The sequence below is a fragment of the Lactuca virosa genome, chromosome 6 (genome assembly GCF_052849685.1).
Source record: "Lactuca virosa cultivar CGN04683 chromosome 6, Lactuca_virosa_CGN04683_v6, whole genome shotgun sequence".
In the NCBI taxonomy this organism is placed as follows: domain Eukaryota; kingdom Viridiplantae; phylum Streptophyta; class Magnoliopsida; order Asterales; family Asteraceae; genus Lactuca; species Lactuca virosa.
In genome coordinates, this window is record NC_136431.1 from 58,118,851 (window position 1) to 58,130,764 (window position 11,914).

General features: G+C 33.2%; 1 protein-coding gene and 1 pseudogene across 1 annotated transcript; both read left to right on the forward strand.

Moving 5' to 3' along the window:
- The first annotated feature begins 44 nt into the window (after positions 1-44).
- LOC145121560 (geranylgeranyl transferase type-2 subunit beta 1 pseudogene) lies at positions 45-1,216 on the forward strand (annotated as a pseudogene).
- Positions 1,217-4,028: 2,812 nt separating this feature from the next.
- On the forward strand, positions 4,029-6,068 carry LOC145120537 (geranylgeranyl transferase type-2 subunit beta 1-like). Its single transcript, XM_079056346.1, has 2 exons — positions 4,029-4,338; positions 4,949-6,068. The coding sequence occupies exon 2, from the start codon at positions 4,950-4,952 to the stop codon at positions 5,886-5,888; it is 939 nt and encodes a 312-aa protein (XP_078912472.1). The 5' UTR covers positions 4,029-4,338; position 4,949; the 3' UTR covers positions 5,889-6,068.
- Positions 6,069-11,914: the final 5,846 nt, after the last annotated feature.

Here is an 11,914-nt window from a genome sequence, read left to right on the forward strand (position 1 = left end):
CGAAATCGACGAAACAAAAAAATCAAATTAAACAGAATACAAAAATGAGTAAGAAAACCATACCCAAAATTGCAAAAATAACCAAAACAACAGTAAATACGAATAACAGCAGCAACAATCAAGATTTCAAAATCAGCAAAGCCAACAGACGAAACAAAACCCTCGAAATCGACGAAACGAACAAATCAAATCAAATGGAATATAGAAACGAGCACGAAAGCCAACAGACGAAACCATACCCAATTTCGATCCGCACAACGCCGTGCCTGCTACAACTCGCCCCCAAAAACAAAAATACAGATGATTAACTGAGCTTTGATACCATGTAAACTAACAAGACATATAATTGCTAGGGTTTCATATTATTATCAAGTGAGAAGTACAAGATACAATGAAAGGAAAAGACATAATATATAGACTAACTAATTAAAGTTTTCTAGCTAATGGGCCAACATAAAACCCAATACAAAATAAAGCCCAAAATTTTATTAGGCTAACAATTTCATGGGTCATGAGTTGCTAACACGAATTCGGCGGCAACATAGGACACGACCCCCACCTCCTTTACACCTGAAGCGCAATCCAAATCTTATCACTCTTCAAAAAAACACAAATAATCGACATCTCCAAAGTATCAACCTATATTTCCACCTTACAAAACAAAGCGACTCATTTTCAGGCGACAAATAGGGCGAAATCGATACGGTATTCTATTACCTCCCGATATGTTCACTTTTACTTTTAAAAATTTTAGACAAAATAAACGTGGAAAAGGCGGCTGAATACATAATATCTTGTAAGAATATAGAAGGGTTCGCCATTGTACGCCTGTCACCAAGTCACATTCGGGGCAAATCTTTTGTTTGTAGGCGCATTTGCAATCATGGGGTGTTTGCATTATGTGGATACGGATTTGTTGGGGGTGGTGGTTGTGTGAGAGGCAAGTGAAACCCGGGGGGTTGAATGGAGTCCCAGAGAAGCTTTCAGATGTTTGTTATTCATGGTGAGTGCTTTTGAGTTTGATTATGATTGATAGAGTTAATTGGTTGATGTTTTTGATTGGTTGATGTTTTTGGAGTGTCGGGATTTTGAGAATGGTGGATTTCGGATAGGTCGGATGATGCGGTTGATATTTTTCATACGTATTTTGGTGTTGTGGGGCTTTCGCTTCTTGAGTACCCGGGATTGAAGGCAATTGATTAGACTTATGCGTTATCGATTGATGTTATAAATATGATTTTTCTTGAGTGATATATTAATTTTTGTAATACTTTGCTTTTGATAGATGATATTTCTATTATTAATGCTAGTAACAAGAATTATGGGTCAGTTTGGTTGTATGTAACTGGATTAATTTATTCATTATCATGTTTGGTTATGTTGTTGGAATGGAAAAAATAAGAAGGAAACTAATTAACAATGCCAAAAGTAGTCCTTTGTAACACAAAATGCATATAAATTTACATTTATTCGCATGATTTAGTTAAAATCTATTGTAATAAATGGATATTAATTAAATATACTAACTACAATTATCACAAATTACATAAAGATTGAAGTTTATATAATAATACACTTTATAAAATCCAGTTCTTAGAAAATATATTAGTGCCTTCTCAAGATGAACAAAAAGAATAATCGTTCACTTCAAATCATGATATCGACAACTTAAGAGATGCAAACTTATTAACATTTTCACATATATAAAACTAAGAACCATCAATGAAGGGTGTCTTTTTGCTTATCTAAGTTTGTCTTCATCATTAACATTTTCATTTGGGCATTGAGCTTTTTTACGAAGTTCCTTTTTATCTCTCAGTTGAATCTTTAACTTGTTAGTAAAAAGATCCAAATTGTTCCTTCTTTTTCTCTTTCAATGTATACGATTATATGTGCAAAATTTTTGGAAAGTTGTCCGATTTTCTAATATATAATGTTTTCTGAGATTTTTACAATCTACTCTAATAAATGAAAATCTTTTTGCCACATGTCACATTTTAATTGATTTGGTCACATGTCATTTTGTGGTTACTTTCAATTAATTTTTTCCACATGACATTTTGTGGTTTATTCCATTTTATTAAACTTCACATAATATTTAAATGTAATAATTACAGTAAATGTAATAATAAATGCATATCAATTTCAACAATTGACTTTCTTTCTAATTTCAACATTTCTAAATTAAAACTTCATTAATTTGTTTTTTTTATTTATCTAAATTATTTGTTTAAATTTAAAAGAGAAAAAAAACACTTTAATTTTAATAATTCAATATTTTGCTAATTTTTCTTATAAATTCAAACTCTTTCAAATGCTTAGAATTTTCATATATATATTTTCTTTAAATGAACCAATGTAATATATTAGTCTTACACCTAGTTGTTTTTCATATATAATAACTGTCTTTGAAAAAAGGATTGTGAGGGGCTCAATATTAGTAATTAATCGATATAAGTAATTAATCGATATAGGCTAGAAATTTATTTGTGGGCTCATTCTAAAAGAGATTACGGGAGCAAAGCATATAGAAAAAAAAGTATTTATACACGAAAAAAGTTAACCTAAACATTGTATAAATATGTTTATTAGAAGTATAAACATATATTTTTATATCTTTTAGAAATATAAATACTTTTATTTTTATCTTTTTAAAAGTATAATATGTATTTTATGTTTTTAGAAAGTATAAATACTTATTTTTATGTTTTTTAAAAATATAAATCCTTTGTTTTTGCCTTTTTTAGAAGTATCGTATTTTATTATAATAATAATAATTATTATTATTATTATTATTTTAGAACGGCAGGTTAATATATGCCTATGATAAATCCTAAAATCTCATTGTTAGACACCTTGTTAGTCAAGTAGGCTAGCCTTAATTTGTTCGTATTTTTATGTTCTAAAAAGATAAATACATATTTTAGTATCAAAAAGTTGTATCTTGTTTAAGCAACAACAATGACAATAGAAAAGTTGTATCTTGTTTCAGTCTAGAATGTATGTGTATCTGGATTGAATCTTCCACCAATCACCGTTTATTCCGGCATGACTTTAAGTACCCTGGAATACTATATTCCGGATTTAATGTTTTTTTTATTATTATTATCATTTTATATAAAACGACTCGTTTATTTTGGTAAGTTTTTTTTAGAGGTGGCAAATCGTGCTATCGTTTCGTGTTTCTGTCTAACACGACACGACAATGTTTTATGTAACACGAACACGACACGACACGATGTCGTGTTTTTTGTAACTAACACGAAAACGAACGAATTACAAAACGACAAACATGACATGACACGAAAAATATAACATTTACTAAAAACTAGTTTATTTAATGAATATTTTATCAAATATAACACGAAAAACACGAAAAACACGATAAAGAACTACTAAGAGGGTGTTTGGCTTAGCTTTTGTGGGGCAAAAGTCCTTTTTGTAAAAGGACTTTTTACAAAAGTTGTTTTTTAAAATGTGTTTGGATTAGCTTTTGAAGGGAAAAAATCAAAAATTAAAGTGTTTGGTTTAATTTTTACATGCAAAATGACTAAAAATGACATGTTTACATATTTATTGGGGGTAGATGGAGATATAAAAGTAATTTTAATGTTTAACACTGTTGAAAAGTTGGAAAAGTCATGATTTCGTGACTTTTCAAAAAGACCAAATTTATTCTATTGGAAAAGTCATTATCATCTTCCCAAATATCTTTTTGACTTTTTCTAAAAAAAAAATCAAAAGTCATTTTAGAAGTTAAACCAAACACCCTCTAAATCGTGTCAATTTCGTGTCAAATTTTGAACACGAACACGACACGACACGATGTCGTGTTTTTTACTGTTAACACGAACACGACACGAACACGAATTCAAATTTCAGTTTCGTCCTAATTTCGTTTCGTTTCGTGTATTTTTGTCGCGTCGTGTCATAAATTGCCACCCCTAGTTTTTTTTACTCAATTTTCCTTTTTAATTTCTACTTACCACTAATTATCAGTTTAAGTAAAAATAGTAAAATACCCTCATTTTAATCCTCCTCTACGCCTCCATCTCCAATCTCCATCGACTCCCTCTTCTCCAACGAAACTCCCATCTCTACAACGCCTCTTCCTCCTCTGCCATTTTACCGCCGGGCTACAATTATTCTCTCAATCGATCATCAGGTTTTCCATCTTCGATCAGCAATCGAGCCCAAAAGTCCAACATCGATCTTCCAATTTCTCGATCTGCCAACATCGAGCTTTAGGATCTCGATCGATCTTCAGGCTCTAACCCTTGCAATTATCGATCTTCCAATTTCTCGGTTTAATTGTTGGCGTTATTATTAGTTTTACAGGTACGATTCTATTACAGTTTAGTATCCTTGCACACCAGCTGTTTGATTATATGCTAATAAGAGTTTCTGGTCTGGATTTCTCGATAATTGGTCAAATGAAGATTATGTGTTTGATTATATAACTACTTGCTATGTAACCAATGGTTTAGGTTAGTTGAAATAACCCACTTCGTGTAATATGCAAGTTTCTGAGAATCTTAATAAACGACTTCAATTAAGTTTAAAAAATGGAATTAGTAAAAAACTAACATAAATCATTAAGGATTTCAGGAAGGAGGAGAATTAAAGCATTGGGAGAAATACTGAATCATTGTTATGGAAGTGAAACTACAAATAAACAGTGATTTATAATTTCAATTCGTAAAGTTCTTATTCAATAAACAGTCATTGTTATTCAACATCACTTTTAAGAGAAACAACCTTTGTGCATACAACACATAATACTTGTTTCTTACTTAGTTACTACTTGTTTCTATTTACGAATTGTTTTTTAGTTTTTTACAAAAATAATCTTTGAATGTTTCCCAGAGTATTTTTCCTTTCATGAGTCCTGTTACATTACTTTCTTCTATATAAAATATTTTTTAATACTAATTGTATCATATCACAGAATGGGACAACTAGCAGCCGAAAAACACACAAAATACATCTTACAAATCGAAAAGAAAAAAGACGACATCGAATCCGCCCTAACAGAACACCTCCGAATCAACGGGGCCTACTGGGGTCTAACCACCTTGGACATCCTAGGAAACCTCAAAGCCGTCGAACAAGAAGCCGTCATTTCATGGGTCATGAGTTGCCAACACGAATCCGGCGGCTTCGGCGGCAACATAGGACACGACCCCCACCTCCTCTACACCCTCAGCGCAATCCAAATCCTCTCTCTCTTCAACAAAACACAAATCCTTAACATCCCCAAAGTCTCAACCTACATATCCACCTTACAAAACAAAGACGGCTCGTTTTCAGGCGACAAATGGGGAGAAATCGATACGCGATTCTCTTACCTCGCGATCTGTTCGCTTTCACTTTTGAAAAGTTTGGACAAAATAAACGTGGAAAAGGCCGTGGAATATATAATATCTTGTAAGAATCTAGACGGGGGGTTCGGGTGTACACCTGGCGCTGAGTCACACTCGGGGCAAATTTTTTGTTGTGTAGGCGCGCTTGCGATCACGGGGTGTTTGCATTATGTGGATAAGGATTTGTTGGGGTGGTGGTTGTGTGAGAGGCAAGTGAAATCCGGGGGGTTGAATGGAAGGCCGGAGAAGCTTCCGGATGTTTGTTATTCGTGGTGGGTGCTTTCGAGTTTGATTATGATTGATAGAGTTGATTGGATTGATAAAGAGAAGTTAGTTAAGTTTATTTTGGAGTGTCAGGATTTTGAGAATGGTGGGATTTCGGATAGGCCGGATGATGCAGTTGATGTTTTTCATACGTATTTTGGTGTTGCGGGGCTTTCGCTTCTTGAATACCCGGGGTTGAAAGCGATTGATCCCGCGTATGCTTTGCCTGTTGATGTTATAAATAGGCTTTTTCTCAAGTGATGGGTTGTATTATTTTTAATTGGTGATTTGATGATTAATAATTGTGAGCTAGTTTTGTTTTTGTACTTAGAAACAAAAGGGTGTTTTTGTTGTTTGACAAACTATTGAATGATGCATGTAGTTTTCTTATGTATGCAATCTTTTGATATTTTAAATTCCATACACATATATTTACAGGCTTGTGCGGGAAGGTATATGGAAAGAGTTTTATTGATACGTTTTAGTGGGAAGGCCGCGTAGAGAAATTAGTTGCACCGAGGGAATGGGTTGAGCACTATATTATTACTTTCTTATTTGATAGACATTCTAGAAAACTTTTTTTTTTCTTTCTTCAAGTAACAAAATTGATGTTAGGTCTGATTACTGCTGTAAAGGGGAATCATCATGAAATACATCAAAACCCTTTTGTTCTCTCTAAACTCTTCTGTTAATCATGAGTTCCTGTTGAGAATGCGCATTGATGGTATGAGAGCAATTATCCTTGTGTTGTGTTTTAAGCTAAAAGAATGGATAATGATTTGCATCCCACATCGGTTGAAGAACAAAAGCTTAAGAGGACTCCATTCTTATAAAAGAAGTCCAAGACTTTGGTTTTAAAGCACCCCAACCAAAATATATTTGAGTTGTTTGCTTCTTTCTTTTCTTCTCTTGTTTTATAGTGTAGAAACTAGAAAGTGTTAGTCAAAACTGTGGAAAGTATGAGTGTAATTTGGAAAGGCCTGAAAGATTAGTCTATGAGATTGTAACAATTTATCATATAGTGGATCTTTCTTTTTGATGACATGTATTTTTTCACCGATTTTGGAGTTTTCTATGTATATTCTTTTGTCAAGTTATTTTTCTATTATTGTCTTTGGAAGGATTTTGGGATCTTTGAGGCCATTATCTCAACACGTTAGCCATCGTTTCGCACGCACTCCATGACGAAGAATAGTGAAGGCAACTTAGTAAGCAAAATCAGTAAGGTTGGGAAAATTACCCCATTCCATCATCATGACAATTTGCGGTATTACTAAAAAAATAGTTTGAGTGATTTTAGGGGTATGTTTGAAGCTATGGAATCAACACATCATGTCTATAGTTGAGAATGCCAAGGAAATTGCATACATAAATGATTTAATAGCAAGAGAAATGAAGCAACTAATTAATGAACCACAAAGTGGAGAGGATGCTAACAAGAGAAAGGATATTAGTACAAGGGTAGAAGGATAAATTACTCCTCTCGTTTAATAAATGGGGAACTCCTTAAGTTTGGAGGTGACAAGCTAGATTCATGGCTATACAAAGTGGAACAATTCTTCCACTTGGATCAAGTGTCGCATACAACTAGAGTCAAGTTAGCAACAATCAATATTGAGAGGAGCATTGCAATGACACCAAGCCTAAATTGAAAACAGAGGTCTAAAAGCAACATTATCTTGGTTAGAGTATTTAGACGTATTGAAAAACCGATTTGGTCGGTTATTAATTGAACCAATGTCTGAATTGAAGAACCTTAGACAATCTTCAACAGTTGAAGAGTAACATGATGCTTTCGATGTCATTTTAAATAAATTACAACTGCCTCCTGAATATGCTCTAAGTTGTATCATAGCGGGATTGGAAAATGAGATTCAGCTACAAGTTTGAATATTTAATCCGACCTCAATCCAACAAGTGAATTTCTATGAAAAATTACAAGAAGCCACACTCAATTTTAAGTGGTCCAAATTTGCTCCCAAATTAGCTTTACTACCTACACCTATCAGATTATTAGCCAAATCGACACCTCATAATATAAATGTATTAAATAAAAATGTGATAAAGCCATGGAATCAAACTGTAGCAACACCTAATAATAATAGATAAACACTATCATCTGTTGAGTTTGAAGATAAGAAAGTGAAAGGCTTGTTCTACTTTTGTAATGAAAGATACGGACCGGTCATCATTTAAAAAAAAACCTAATTTTATTGCATTTAATGGAAGAGATAGAAGAGGAAGAATATTAAGTGGTTAACGAATGTACTCAGATTTCAGTAAATACTATGGCTGGAACAGATGTGTACCAAGCATCGAGGGTTACCAGTTATTATGATATGAGGAGTTTACAAATACTGATGATACAGGAAGCAATCATAACTTTATTGATTCTAAATTAGCCTATAAATTATGGTGTAATCTTTCAACATGCTCCTATATGCGTGTTAAGGTTGTTGGAGGGGTGCGTATTATATGTGATCAAACTGTGAAGGGGTTTAACTGGAAGATGAAAGGGTTAACCTTTTTAACATATGTCAATATTACAAACATTAAAAGGAAATGATTTAGTTTTGGGAGTTCAATGGTTTACAACCTTGGGCATTATCAAACATGACTATGCCAATAACATTATATAATTTCAAGCTCAAGGGAAAAGAATTGTGCTTTACGGTGGCTGCAAAAAGAAACCGAAAACCATATGACTTGAAAAAGTAGACAAGGCTATACAATAAGGAGGAGAGATTTCAGTGTTTTAGGTTATGTATATTCAAGGTGAAGAACTACAAAATAACATTAATATGCCTGAAGACCAAAATCCAAGAGATTCCCTAGGAGCTACAACGTTTACTAGACCAACATGAAGGAGTATTCCAGTAACCTTCATACTTACCTCCCTTTAGAGGTACCTTCGAACACATAATAAATTTAAAATAGGGAATTAATAACATTAACATTCGTCTTTATAACTAATATCTACTACAAAATATGTAATTGAATATCTGACTAATGAACTTATGGAACAAGAAGTTATACAGACTAATAATACTTCATTTGTGTCCCACTATTGTCCAAGTAAGAACAAAGTAGGGGATGGAGAATGTTTGTTGATTAATGGGCTTTAAATGAAGCCACTATTCCAAATAGGTTTTTACTACCACCTGTGGAATACTTGTTGCATGAGTTCTATGGAACCAAATACTTTTCTAAGTTGTATTTAAGGTTGGGATATTACCCAATAAGAGTGAATCCTAATGATGTGTATAAAACGACTTTTAAAACTCATTATGGGCATTACAAATTCTTTGTAATGCCCTTTGGCCTCACAAATGCTCCATCTACCTTCCAATCCTTCAAGAATGATGTATTTAAACCATTTTTGAGAAAATTTGTATTAGTATAGTCAAAACTAGTATGGTCATTTGTGACATTTAAGGTTGGTATTAGAAACCTTGAAGAACAATACCTTAATTGCTAAACGTAGAAATTTTGTGTTTCGACCTACCTATATTAAGTACTTGAGACATTTTATACCAGTGGAAAGAGTAGTTACTGACCCGAGCAATAATAAAGCAATACAAGAATGGCTAATTCCAACAACCTCAAACAACTTATATGATTTTTGGGATTAATCGGATACTATTGAAGACCATGGAAAGATTGCAAAAAGCCTTACCCAACTGCTTAAAAAGGATTTTAAATGGAATGATGATGCTACAACAACTTTTGAAAAGTTAAAGCATGCTATGGTGAAACCTCCAGTTTTGGCCTCACCTGATCTTAGTTCACCTTTCATTAGAGAGACATAGAGAGTGATGCATGTGGCTATGGTATTGGGCCAATACGGATGCAAAACGACCACCCGATAACCTTCATCAACAAATCATCACCAAGACACTTATCAATTTTAACTTATAAGAGAGAACTCTTAGCTATCATCGATGCTGACGAAAGTTGACATCGGTACTTGAATAAAAAATATTTTGTAGTTCCAACTGACCAACAAAGTTTGAAACAATTATGTAACAACTTAGAAAATATTTAGTGATACAGTGTAATAAAATTAATTTTGTATGTAAAAAATATAAAATAGTCCTAAATAATGATTATGTAAAATATTAAGTGCTTAATGGTAAACTGTTGTTTTATATGTTTAATGTAACATCCCAAAATTACTAGGAACATTTTTATTTTTGAAGTACTAAAATCCATTCCATAACATCATAAGTAAAATAATCCAAAACTTGAGTTTATCGTTTTTATAAAAACATTACAGTAATCTCGAAATCATAAAGTGCGGATAGGCCCGACCCAGTACGTGGGCGAGTTGGGCTTTGGCCCAGGGCAGCAAAAATAGAGGGGCATAAATCTAGTCCAATAAGTAATAGTATATATGTGACTGTGGCACAAAGTATAATCCAATAAGTGGTCTGGTTCACCGGTGTTTGCGTGCCTCGTGCGTCTGGGAGGCAATAATCAAAGCATTTTTCTTTTTGTTAGGGCGGATTCGATGTCGTCTTTTTCTTTTTGATTTGTAAGATGTATTTCGTGTGTTTTTCGGTTGCTAGCTGTCCCATTTTGTGACACACAATTAGTATTAAAGAATATTTTATGAAGATGAAAGTAGTGTAACAGGACTCATGAAACCAAAAATAATCTGGAAAATATTCAACAATTTTTTATGAAACATTCAAATATTATTTTTAAAATGTTAACTCCAAAACCACAACTCATTTTATTAGTATTATTAAAAATATTCTTTGGGTGCTTAAAAACCAAACAAATTTTGTTCAAACTATAGTGGCTTTTATAGATTTTAAACCTAAAATTCTGACAGTTTCTTCTCTTCTCAGGTAACCTTTGCCATTTTTTTTTGGCCCCTAAGGTAATTACGGTTTGGTAGAGTGGAGCTGAACTGGACTCAACAAATAATTTGTATAACGTTTGGTAAGACTAAAACAGAACATAACAAGTTGTGTGAAACTGTTTGGTAACAATAAAACCGGAAAGAACTTGATATAAACAATCCATATTATCCTTTTGCAAAAATGTTAATAATAACTGGGGAAATGGACTTAATAAGGTAATTAAATTTTCAGTTTGTTCACATCTGGGTAACTATCTTTTTTTTGTACACATCTAGGTAAAAAACTTTTTGGAAGTGTTCACATATGACCATTATGACCGACTGTAGCCGGTTACATCCGGTCGTAACCGGTCATAATGGTCATATGTGAACACTTGCAAAAAGTTCGTTACCTAGATGTGTATAAAAAAAAAGATAGTTACCCAGATGTGAACAAACCGTAAAGGTAAAAGTAAATTACACAAATGGTCCCTATAGTTTGGGTAATTTGTGCGTTTGGTCCCTAACTTAATTTTTAACTTGGATGATCCATATTGTTTATTTCATCTTCCCAATTCTTTAAAGATAATAGTTTTATTGATACGTTTAAGTGGGAAGGCCGCGTAGAGACATTAGTTGCACCGAGGGAATGGGTTGAGCAATATATTATTCCTTTCTTATTTGATTGACATTCTAGAATTTTTATTTTTTTTATTATTTTTTTATTTTTTATTTCCTTCAAGTGACAAAATTGATGTTAGGTCTGATTGCTACTGTAAAGGGGAATCAGTATGAAATACATTAAGTCCTTTTGTTCTCTCGAAACTCTTCTGTTAATCATGAGTTATTGTTGAGAATGCGCATTGATGGGTATTAGAGCAATCATCTTGTTTTGAGTTTTGGCTAAAAGAATAGATAGTGGTTTGCATCGCATATGGGTTGAAGAATGAAAGTTTGAGAGGACTCCAAGCTTATGAAAAAAATCCAAGACTTCGGTTTTCGAAGCACCCCAACCAAAATAAAATATATTTGAATTGTTAGGGTTTTGTTTTCATTAAAGTTAAATATATCCATGAGCATGGATAAAAAGTCAATACACATCAACGGGAAAAAAGTTGTGCCACTAGTCCTTTCTGGGTGACAAAACTATTTCTTTTGAAAACAACATTTGTGGATCTAGGAGATATAACATTAGTATGCATGACCCGTTGGACTCTATTGAGGAGTTCCACCGCCTCTGGTGCAAGAAAACCAAAGGTATCAAATTCAAAATGTATAAACACATGTTGGTTTTCAATGCATGCATTCTTGTGCTTTGCCACTTTGCACACGACGACTTTCAAAGTAGCATGTCCCGCTATGAAACCCCCGCTCCTCAAACCAACAAGAAGGGAGACCATAGTAAGATCTAAACAAGCGTGCTTCCCTCCTACCCATCCAC

What these genes read in the sequence shown, in the direction of transcription:
- LOC145120537 (XM_079056346.1), top strand. Translation starts at nt 4,950, where the DNA reads ATGGGACAACTAGCAGCCGAAAAACACACAAAATACATCTTACAAATC.